At 39.3% G+C, this 12,561-nt stretch overlaps 1 protein-coding gene across 1 annotated transcript; it reads left to right on the plus strand.

The window, feature by feature from the left end:
- Positions 1-47: 47 nt before the first annotated feature.
- On the plus strand, positions 48-11,870 carry LOC110093294 (glycine-rich domain-containing protein 1-like). Its single transcript, XM_020818129.2, has 7 exons — positions 48-209; positions 344-589; positions 927-1,044; positions 1,125-1,379; positions 8,935-9,390; positions 10,011-10,528; positions 11,612-11,870. Exons 2-7 carry the CDS (start codon positions 432-434, stop codon positions 11,853-11,855), a joined length of 1,749 nt encoding a protein of 582 aa, XP_020673788.1. The 5' UTR covers positions 48-209; positions 344-431; the 3' UTR covers positions 11,856-11,870.
- Positions 11,871-12,561: the final 691 nt, after the last annotated feature.

Here is a 12,561-nt window from a genome sequence, read left to right on the forward strand (position 1 = left end):
CTTACCGGGTAAGTTCTGCCAATGAAATTCACCCCATCGGCCTTAATTGCGAAGTTTCGTCTTCATCCTTGTCCCAAATCCCTATATATAGGGGATTCGAATCCCCACCGGTCACGAAGCTCGCTGCAGCTCGCAAGTCAACAACTTCCCGAGATCGTTGCCCTCTTTCCAGCTTGCAGGTCTCTTATCGTCTTCATTCTTGTGATGCGGTAGTAACCTACATCATTTCCCCTTTTTTTTTTCTTTTTATGTACTGTAACCTTAATTTGCGATGACCTTTTCTTGCTTGAAATCGACGGAATCTAATCGGGATGCGAAAATTTTGTTTTAAATATGATTTCAGAACTGAATGAGGGGAGACCTCTCATGACCTTGCCGAGTTAGGGTTAAAACTGTGGTGAGAACCTTTTGTTATTATTGTTGAATCTGAAATGGAGATGGAGCAAGAATCAGAGTGGCTTGAGGCCCAGAAGATTGTTGTCAGCGTAGATCTGGTGGCTGCGGCCAAACAGCAGCTCGAGTTCCTTGCTGCTATCGATCGGAGTCGGTTTCTCTACGAGGGGCCTCTACTTCAGAGGGCAATCCACAGGTTGTGAAGTGCCAAAATTTATATAACAGATTACACTTTGATGGACGTATTTGAATTGAATTGATTAGTTGTCTCATCGTACCAGTTGATGCCAAGGGGAACCTGATTTATACTTTTCAAACATTAAAGCAGGCCAAGTTTATGATCCGTAATGTTTTCCGGTTGTTGAATTGAGTTTTCCACTGTTCAATGGAACATTACGGTTGCATATGCTTTGGATTGTTTTCCATGTTTTGCTTTTGTTGGTGGACCTAAGCGTTTCTTATTGGGATCTTGCCATAAAGAAATCCATGGAAGCAATTTTACTTCATATGTAACCTGAGGCTTTGACATTTAGGTACAAAACTTGCTGGCTTCCATTGCTAGCCAGGCACACTGAGTTTGGAGATCCAGATGAATATTTGACCGCCCCTCTTGACTGTGAATGGGTATGGCACTGCCATCGACTTAATCCGGTATGCTTATCAGTTTCTTTTCCTTCATTCTCTGATGAAAATTTAATGATTTCATATAATATAATTAGTTCAAAATGCAGATACAGTACAAAAAAGACTGCGAGGAATTCTATGGGAAAGTATTGGACAGCAAAAATGTCGCATCTACTCTGCAGGATAAATCAAAACATCTAACTGCAGAAATATGGGCCAATTTTTATCCAAATGAACCTTTTGAGCTTGATTGGAGGAGTCCTTTAACTGGAACAACTTTGAATAATCATACAGAGACGTTAAATACTATCACATATGATTTGGTTTCTGCCGTCAAGAGACAATCTTCCTTCTACTACCAGGTAGCTGAGACCTTATCTCTGTGACACAATTTTGCTCTTTTTATTACTCTTTTTGTCCCTTTACTTTGACACGGGAGTATAGCATTATGATTTACGCCGTTTTATAATTTGATTGATACAAGGATTGTGCACTGCTTGTTCAACAAATGTTTTATTAACAATGTTGGTCCATCAATCTTGATGATCTCAATAAACAATTCTGAGACGGTATATTCTCATATTTGAGTACCATTACATAACAGCTTATTCACATAAAATTGTGAATCTGTGACATTTATCACTACATCAAAGAGTTTTAACTTAAATTATACTATTAAAAAGGAATGCCTGTGATCCAACAAGAATCAACTTTATAGCCGTCAGATCTGATAATATGAGGATTTCCGAAATGGAAGCGTTCATTTTTTAGTTGCTTCAACTCTATCAAGACAGGATGTGAGTGGCATTTCATGGCTTTAGAAATCTTTTTGGAGGAACAATATGATAGAACTAATTTTTCCATTTGACTTTTTTATTCACTTTAGCGAACAATCTCTAGATTAAAGAGGATGGCATGATTAGGGGAGAGTAAGGGAGACCAAGTGAAATGTATCAATTTTGGAATTTGTTGAAAATATGAAACCGCTTAATTTATCACCCCTACTACTATCATACGTAGGCCTCAAATCCAAGACCTTTTGTTTCGAGCCAAAGAAACCAACTAGATGGCTGATGTCGGCTGCATTTGATGGGAGATTTAGGTGAAAACAAAGCTTTTAGGAGCAAGGATCAAGTAATCATGCAGATATATTTGTAGTACGATGTATATTTAAATGTGGAGTTAATACATCTAATATAAGGCTAAAAAGTAAAACATTCAATGTTATATTGTATATTAATTAGAGTTGTGTTGCACTACATCAATATATTAGCTACTGTAAATGTCTCCCTGCACTTGCAAAAGCAAATTGCCAGTTAAATGAAAAAATAAAATAAAATAAACTGCACGCATTACAGGAAAAGAAGCATAAAATATGCGAATTGGATATACTAAATAAAAAATTCAAATTAGCTGCAGAATTCATTCTCTATAGTCCATTCTATTAGTTTGCAATTTCTCTTGTTGAAATGTTGTGAAAAGGGACCTGCAACCTTTATTTAACACCAAGTGCAACACATGAAAAGACTTGTAAATGTTGGTAGTTATTTGTTAGGCCGGCCCATCTTGGGCCGGCTGCTCCTATTGAACCAGTCCTTAGTGGACCGGTTTACTACTATAGCCACCGGCCTAGGGAATGGAGAGAGAAGGGGCCGGCTACTCCTATGGGGCCCACACCTTGATTAAAGATTATTTTGGAGGAAAATTTTTGAATTAGGGCATGTTTAGGAATTTTGTATTTCTCATTGCATGTTTAGGAATTTTGTATTTCTCATTTGGTTTTAGTTCGTTGCTAATGCTAGAATTAGGATTTCTTCTTGAATTTGGCTGAAATTTGAGATCTTTTGTGTGCTTGGGCTCTAGTATCTCAGCTAGAGATTTGGAGAGTCGTTTCTTCCTCTCGAATTGAAGAAATGTGTATCTTTTGTTGTTTTTCTGCATCCGTTAGTGGAATCCTTAAATTCTCTCAAATTTTCTTAGTTTTCTCAAGGTTGCTTCTATCAAGTTGCTGTTTTCTTCCGAAAACAATAGTTTTTCTGCTTATGGGTATGTGTTTTCTATCAAATTGGTATCAGAGCTTGTCGATCTAAGGGATATTAATGGCCGGAAGGAAAGTTGAAGTCTTGGAGGGATAAATAGGTCAACTGAAGACATATTTTAAGGAGAAAATCTCTGATTTTCAGAATCAATTTGCATCCATCCATGAAAAGATAGATGGAAGGTTCACTGCCTTGGAGGACATGATGTAGAAGATGTTTGAAGACAAACAAAATCCGACGACATCAGAAGCAAAGGAGACCACCGGTGGCCGTGGAAGAGTGGGAAATCAGAACCTGTTTAGGGGGAGGGAGAATCCGGAAGTGGAGATCCTCGAGGGAGATGACAGAATGTCTCATCTAGAACCACTTTATAGGGAGGAGATGAATATGAGTTACGAAAGAAGGGGTCCTGATTTTGTTGGGAGAAGGGAAGAATTCCACCGCTGAGGTGCTGATTTTGGAAGAAGAATAAGGGAATACAATGAAGGGTTTGGGAATGATCGCCAGAGGGAAGATCGTGACAACTGGGGAGCACCTCATCTTTGAGGAATGAGAGTTTATGGAGGATTCAAAGGAAACAAGAGTGATCCAAAGGTGAGGAATGGAAGTTTATGGAGGATTCAATGATCTTTGAACCCTAAAATGAAGATGCACATCCTTGAGGGCGAGGACAACCATGACTGAATCTATAAGGTGGAGTATTATTTTGCTATCAATGGGTTGACAGAGGAAGAGAAGCTAACAGCGGCAAGACCGTGTTTGGAGGGTAAGGCATTGACATGGTACCAATGGCGAGTACCAATGGCGAGACATGAGACAACCCATTCAAAGTTGGAGGGAGTTCAAATATTGTTTACTAGAACATTTTTGAACAAGTAGGGGTGGAGACTTCTATGAGCAATTCATTGCCCTAACACATGAGGGGACCGTGGCAGATTATCGTGACAGGTTCGAGTATTTGATCAGCACACTTCACCAGCTCTCAGAGACAGTACTAGAGGGAAACTTTATAAGGGGCTTAAAGCGGAGATATGGATAATAGTTAGGGTGGCGACGCCATGAGACTTGGGAGAGGGCATGGAGCTAGCATAGTTGGTGGAGGACTAGAAACATCTGGAGAGGGGGGCTAGGGGGAGCAACTTAAGGTGTCATATAGAATGACCACTACTTTTTTAGCTCCCAAGGGACCTGCTCCTGGGAGTCTGAGGGAAGTGCCCAAGGAGAGAGCTGGAGGAGGGAGAAATTTCAAAAGGCTGACGAAAAAGGAAATACATGAGAAGAGGGCAAAGGAGTTGTGTTTTAGATATGATGAGAAATACATGCCGGGGCATAGGTGTAAGGACTGAACTCTTCAGATTCTCACTGTCTGTGATGACGAGGAAGCTGAAGAGGGAGGTCAGAGTGGGTTAGAGGTGGAGGAAGAGCAGAAGTTGCACCTGGATGTAGCATAAGTCTTTTTAAATATAGTGGTGAGATTCACCCCAAATCACACCATGAAAGTGAAGGAAGATATAGTAGATAGAGAGGTGGTGGTGTTGATAGACAGTGGGCAACCCACAATTTCATCTCCAACCAGATTATTGATCTACTGGGGGTTAAATTAATGGATACATGGGGCTATGGGGTGATGATAGGCACAGGAATGATGGAGATGGGTAGAAGAGTTTGTAGGGGAGTGATGCTGACCATACAGGAGATCCAGGTGAGGGAGAATTTTCTTCCCTTGGAGTTGGGAAGCATTGATGTCATCCTAGGGATGAAGTGACTATAGACCTTGGGGGATATCAAGGTTAATTGGGGAACACTGAGGATGTAATTGGTGGTTGGGGGAAAGAGAATGGTGATTCAGGGTGATGCAGGGCTATCTAAGATTGTGGTATCTCTCAAGTCTTGATTAGGACCATAGAGGATGTGGGAGGAGGATATTTGGTGGAGTTGTATCGCTTAGAGGGGGTTAGACTAAAAGAGGTGGGAGACATTCCCTCTTCATTGCAGCCAACCATACATCATTTCAGTGAGATTTTTCAACCTCCTTAGGGCCTACCTCCACAGTGGGAGTTGGAGCATGCCATTACTTTAAAGGAAGGGGTGACGCCAGTCAGTGTTCGTCCCTACCGCTATCCTCAGATTCAAATTGATGAGATTGAGAAGCTGATCCGAGAGATGCTGTAGGCTGGGTTTATCACTAAGTGTGAGTCCTTTCTCTAGTCCAGTACTACCGTTCAAGAAGAAGGATGGGAGCTGGCGGTTCTGTGTGGACTATAAAGCTTTGAACAAGGGGACAGTGCCAGATAAGTTTTTAATTCCTATGATTGATAAGCTCTTGGATGAATTGTATGGGGCAGTGATGTTTTTCAGGTTGGATTTGAAATCAGGATACCATCAGATCCGAATGAGGGAGACAAACATTTCAATGACAACTTTCAGGACACATGAGGGGCATTATGAGTTTCAGGTAATGCCGTTTGGGCTTACTAACACCCTGTTACTTTTCAGTCTTTGATGAACAAGGTATTCCGACAATACCTCAGGAAGTTTGTTTTGGTATTTTTTGGTGACATTTTGATATACAACAAAACTGAGAAGGAGCATCTGGAGCACTTGAATGTGCTTATGGGAGTTTTACAGGAGTATCAGTTGAGGGCCAATATAAAGAAGTGCAGCTTCGCCCAGTTTAGTGTGGAGTACTTGGAACATGTATTATCCTAGGAGTGAGTGGCGGCCGATCAAACAAAAATTGAGGCAATGCAGAAATGGCTTATGCCTAGGAACAAAAGGGAGTTGAAGGATTTTCTAGGACTGATTGGTTAGTACAGGAGATTTGTGAGGGGGTACAGTACCACAGCTTGGCCCTTGACCGAGCAACTGAAGGACAACTTTTTATGGGGAGAGGCAGCAACTCAGGCTTTTGAGAGATTGAAGAAAGCCATAACTACAGTACCAGTTTTAGCTTTTCCAGACATCATCCAGATCTTTGTAGTAGAGATTGATGCGTCAGGATAAGGGTTGGGGGCAGTGCTAATGCATAATCACAGACTTACAACATACTTCAATCAAGTGATGTCAACTAGGGCTAGATTGAAGTCGTTGTATGAGAGAGAGCTGATGGCCATTGTCTTGGCAATTCAGAAGTGGCGCCCTTACCTTTTGGGTAAGCATTTAATTATTCGGACGGATCAGAGAAGTTTGAAGTACCTGTTGGAGCAAAGGATGATGACCGATGAGCATTAGAGATGGTTGTCCAAACTATTAGGCTATAATTTTGAGATCCAGTACAGGCCTAGTTTTGAAAATAAAGCGGTCAATGCCTTATCCAGATGTGTTGGGGAACTTCATGAGTTGGCTGTTTCAGTTCCACTGATGGTATACTGGGGGGCCATCAAGGAAGAAAGCATGCAAAATGAAGAGTTGATAACGATCAGGGACGATTTGATAAAAGATAATTATAACCATTCTGGTACTATATTGAGGGGGAGAGGCTGTTGCATTAAGGGAGGTTTATGATACCGCGAACTTCCATACATATTCCTCACTTGTTATAGGAGTTTCATGGCAGCGCAGTTAGATGTCATTCAGAAGTACATAAGACCTATAGGCGGTTGGCAACTGAGCTTTACTGGAAGGGGATTTATAAAGATGTTGATGAGATGGTGGCGAGGTGTGAAGTGTGCCAGAGAAACAAATATATAGGAATGGCTCCAGGAGGAATACTACAACCCTTGGCACTTCCAAACAGAGTATGGGAGGAAGTGTCCATAGATTTTATAGACGACCTACCACAATCAGAGGGATTCATAGTCATCATGATGGTGGTTGACAAACTTAGTAAGTATGCACATTTTATCCTCTTACGACATCCCTACACCACAGCATTAGTGGTGACAACATTTATTAGGGAGATGGTTAGATTACATGGGTTTCCTGAATCAATTATGTCTGATTGAGACAAAGTGTTTCTTAGCCAGTGTTGGAGGGAGCTCTTCAGGTTGTAGGGCATTGTTCTTAAGAGAAGCACCCCCTACCATCCACAAACAGACAGGTAAACGGAGGTGGTGAACCGAAGTTTGGAGACCAATTTGAGATTTTTTTTCTTCTGAAACATCGTGGATGTGGGCAAAATGGTTACCATGGGCCGAGTATTGGTACAATACTTTGTATCATTCTGCTTCTCAGATGATTCATTTTAATGTGTTGCATGGAAGAGACCGTCCACATTTTGTGCATTTTGGGAGATGAATTACACCAGTCTCTTCAGTTGAGCAGTACTTAGAGGAGAGGGACAAGGTGTTGAAGGAGTTAAAAAAATATCTGTTGAAGGCACAACAATTCATGAAGAAGTGGGCATATACACATATGAGAGACATACAATATGAAGTGAGGGAGAAAGTGTTCTTGAAACTAAGGCCCTACAGGCAAAGATCAGTTGGTAACAGGAGGAACGAGAAATTGGCCCCGAGGTACTTTGACCCCTATGAGATTATTGGCAAGATCGGAGCAGTGACATATTGATTGAAGTTACCCCCATATGCCACCATACACCCAGTTTTCCATGTGTCGCAGTTGAGAAGAGCTCTAGGGGAGCATGCAGTTAGTGCAGAATTTCTAGCTACACTAACAAAGGAGTTGGAGGTGGTCTTAGAACCACTGGAGTTAAGAGGGGTCAGATCGGGTAAAAGGGGAAACAAGGAATTGCTTATCAGATGGAGGGATTTTCCCGATTTTGATGCCACTTGGGAGCCATATGAGATATTGAAGCTCCAGTTTCCTTTTTTTTTTTTACCTTGAGGACAAGGCGAGTCTTTGGTATGAGAGTAATGTTAGGCCGGCCCAAGAGGGGCTGGCTGCTCCTATTGAACCGGCCCCTAGTGGACCGGTTTACTACTATAGTCGTCAGCCCAGGAAAGGGAGAGAGAAGGGGCCGGCTGCTCCTATGGGGTCCACACCTTGATTAAAGATTGCTTTGGTTGGAAATTTTTGAATTAGAGGTTGTTTAGGAATTTTGGATTTCTCCTTTTGATTTAATTAATTGCTTATGCTAGAATTAGTGTTTCAATCTTGAATTTGGCTGAAATTTGAGATCTCTTGTGTGCTTGGGCTTTAGTCTCTCAGTTAGAGATTTGGAGGGTCGTTTCTTCCTCTTGAATTGAATAAATGTGTATCTTTTGCTGTTTTTCTTCATTCGTTAGTGGAATCCTTCATTTTTCTCTCAGATTTTCTTAATTTTCTCAAGGTTGCTGCTATCAAGTTGTTGTTTTCTTCCGAAAACAGCGGTTTTTCTGCTTTTGGGTATGTGTTTTCTATCATTATTCTTTAGTCTAACCCAACTAGTTTGGAAAAGGTTAATATGGCGATGGTGATGATCTCCTTGTTTTCTTAATTTTTTTTAAGTTACTAATGGATTCATGAAAAGGATGATTTAATCTTGAAGGGCCACCTACAATTTCCTTGTGAAAATTTATTCGCACATGCACCGTGGATTAATGGAAGAGGAGGATTCAGGAAGCTAACTCTATATTTTTGGGATAGAGGACAGGGATTGATAAGTTCCTGAAAAATCCGAGCAAGTTTGGCATGATTCTTTTGGATTAATTTTATAGCATCAAGGATATCTTAGTAATAAATAGACCCACAGGGCCAGATGAACTGTCCTGGCCAGGTTGGTACTGTGACTGCTGTGTAAGTTGGATCTGTGAAGTCTATCCACTATTGTTGCTGTGAAGTCTATCCACCATTGTTGCTATTGAGCTTTGTCATTTTTTTTACTCTCTTTGGTTAAAATCCAGTGTTCCAATCGCTTCTGCTACTCTATCATTAGCTTCAAGAAACATCGTTCAAATTTACAAATGCAATGATATATTTATTATTTAATTATGGACAGGTATGTAGACCGATAATGCATGATAAACGCTTTCTTGATGGAGCTGCTGCTAGGTACAAGGGGTTCCTTCATCTGATTAAGAGGAACCGGGAGAAGTCAACGAGATATTTCTACGTACCAACTTATGATATAGATCTCATGTGGCATTCTCACCAACTGCAACCTATTTCATACCAAAAAGACATGGTAGAACTGCTTGGGAAAGTATTAGAGCATGATGACACCGATTCTGATAGGACCAAAGGTAAAAAACTTGACACTGGTTTCTCTGATACTACCAAACAATGGGAAGATGCATATGGTTTGAGGTATTGGAGAGCTGGGGCTATGTACAGAGGCTTTGCTCTGCCTTTGGTAGACGCCACTCCACTCTTATCTACTTATAATCAGACAAATACACTTTGCCCTCCCAATTCAAAGATATCCCTTCCTCTTCAACATACAATGGTTGTGGAGGTAATACCAAAACCTTCCTTTGAGTTTCTTTCGTTTTTACTAATGCTTAAATCATGTGGCGTAGAATCGAGTTTCAATCTATAAGTAGAATTTTAAAATGAAGACCTACTTGTAGGCAGTCCATCATAATTTCTTAAACCAGAATGCATTTTTACAATATGAATAAATTTTCCTGCATTTCTATTCATGCTCTATAAATTCTTTCAGTATTTACAACTTTCTATGATCGGATTTTTTTTCACAAATGCGTGCTTTCCTTTTCTAAATTTGTGGAGACATTTTAAGTTTGTTTGGAAATTGAGCTGCTTTTCCTAACTCACAGGTACTTTGGCTTTATAGGTTTATCTTTCTTGTTGATTCTTTGGAAAATCTGAATCAAGTGATCCTGCTTATTGCATTGCTCTAAGCAGTTAAAAATTGATTTAGGCAAGCTCTAGGTTCGTTATTCTAGTCAGTTCAATCTCCATGGAAGCCTTTTGGGGTTCATTGGAACCTTTGACATCCACCACCTCCCCCCACCCCAGCCCAATCAAAAAAATAATTCATTCAACTTATGAAAAAAATGAAAAATTAGAGGCTATATCTTTGAACTCTGAAATTTCTTCATTTCTCTTTTACAGGTCCTCTTAGAGATTGTGGGAATAAAAAATCTACCCGCTAATGAAAAAGGGAATGTTTTTGTTTCTTTCTGCAAGAAAAAGCCAGATATGTTTCTGAATGGTAGTAGTCGTCTTAGTATTTTCTCTGAGACGGGGGAGAAAAGGGCCGCTGGTTTTGAATGTGAACCGGCTGGAGATCTTGTTCTGAATGTAACGACCAAATCAAAACCTGCAAAAACAATTGGAACGATGTCCATCTCACTTGATGAACTGATGGATCCAAATGCAGAACTCTCTGTTGAGAAATGGTTTGAATTGAAGCTCAACAACAGACGAGCAAATTCCAAACCTGTTTGTCTTCATGTTGCTGCTTCTTTTACAGTTCCAGTGTCATCGCCACACGTGTTTAAAATGTTGAAGTTACATCCATTATCTGTGAATGCATGTAGATTTCCGCTTCCTGGAATGGCTCAACATATGAGAAGTTGGACTCATCTGGTAGATGGCTACGGTAATGATATCATCACTCTACAAATGAGGTATGACTTCCTGAGCAACCTTCAAATATATTCATTTCACTTGTTCTCTAAACTCATTACAAATATTAAAAAATTCAAGTTAATAGCTATGTTCTGCGTAAGACAAAAATTTGTTTTGAAAGGCCTCACTTCATCTAAAAGTATATCTTTCTTAAATTATTATTATTTTTAATTTCTAAGTTTATATAAAACAAAGTTCATTACTTTTGATTTTGGTTGTCAAGTGGGAGCAAAATGATTTGCTCCAGCAATACCTCTATTCTGGCTTATGGTGAACAGAACCTAATGCCCTCCATCCACTCAAACATAAGTTTTAGGGAAATGTAGCAGGAAAAATTTCAAAGATTTATCATATTCCTTACGTGAAAATATCTTTAAATAAATTATCTTCTTAAATAAAACAAGTGTGATCAACTGTTAAATCCTAAATTTGTTAGTACATTTTACATGTATGAGAACCTTGGCCTAACCCAAATAGTTGAGATATGCCTGATAATGATTACATGTTTGGAAGCCTTGGTCAACAAAACAAATATTTGATATTGGAAAAGCAAGTAATGCTACACTTTGATGGTAAAACCTCACAAACAACTTGATGAGACTGTCCGTTAAGCACAAAAGCAATGTAGAAGCAATTTTCTTATTGTGAAGATGAATGTGTAGCAAAGCCTGAAAGAATAATGTGTAAATTTGTTATATCAGAGGGATGGAAAGGGTATCACATATTAAAATAAAATAATGATAAACATGGTTTTTTGGGCGTGTAAATTGAATAAATAAAGACGTATTAGAAAGAAAAATTGGTTGATCTATGTATGAAGAGAATTTGTGCTAAGTAGAGAGAGGGTGAGGGTGACGAAGAGGGAGAGAGTAAGAAAGGCAATAATGAAGCCTGGAACAAATGGAAAAAATATAGAAAAGAGAGAAGCAGAAGAAAGCATATTGAAGAATCTAGGTAGACTTCTTTACTTAGTTTGGAAGATAGCTTTTCTAAATTGTTTGATTTTGAAGTTTGTTTATATTCTATATCATTTGGCCACCTTTTCTATGCTGATTGAATGGGGTCTGGTCTATGTAAACCAGGAAATTAAAGGAAGCAGGAGGAAGGAAACATTCTTCATGGAAGCGGAAAATATTTGGAATGACGAGGTTGTCCAGAAAATTACATTTGCTTGCAGAGTACGTTGACAACACATGGTTTTTCAAAGACTCAGATTTATCTCTCTCTATTGAACAGAACACTAACGGAGAGGGCCCTATGCTTGAGCTGAAGAGTTTTGGCCAGGTATTGAACTTATATTTTCTTAGATTGGTTCCTCTCAAATAAAATTTTAATTGAATGGCACAATGACCTTATTCTAACTGTGCAATTAACTTTGTGTGTTTGTCTGTGTGTTTCGCATGTAGGAGATTGCGTCTTTATAAATTTTTTTATCAGGTTCACTATTTCATTACCTTTAAGGGAAAATTCTATAAGATGGTGGTGAGACTTGCAATGCTTTATTGTGCCGAATGTTAGCCATTAAAGAGAAGCATAATACAAAGTTAAGTGTTGCAGAGATGAGAATGCTTAGGTGGATGATTGGCTTTACCTTTAGAGATAGGATACCAAATGAGCATGTATGTGAAAAGGTTGGAGTAGCTCCACTAGAAGATAAGATTAGAGAGAGTCGCCTTAGATGGTTTGGTCACGTTAAACGAAGGCCTTCCGATGACCCGGTTAGGAAAGTTGAGGTTTTAGATTTGACTTATGTTAAGAAAGATAGAGGTAGACCTAAAAAGACTTGGTTAGAAAATATTAGAAATGATCTTTTTTTATTAGATTTAAATGAGAATTTGATTTTTAACATGACACAATGGAGAAAAAGGATTCATGTAATATCCCATGTAGTGGTTGATGTTGTTGTTGTTGTACTATTTCATTACCTTAGGTAATTTAGATTTAAATTTAACATCAATGATATAATTTCAGTTTCATTGCAAAGAGTTGCAAAGAATAAATAATACCTTCTTGTCATTATGTTAGACCCAGC

This window comes from Dendrobium catenatum, unplaced genomic scaffold, assembly GCF_001605985.2.
Source record: "Dendrobium catenatum unplaced genomic scaffold, ASM160598v2 fragScaff_scaffold_743, whole genome shotgun sequence".
Taxonomy (NCBI): domain Eukaryota; kingdom Viridiplantae; phylum Streptophyta; class Magnoliopsida; order Asparagales; family Orchidaceae; genus Dendrobium; species Dendrobium catenatum.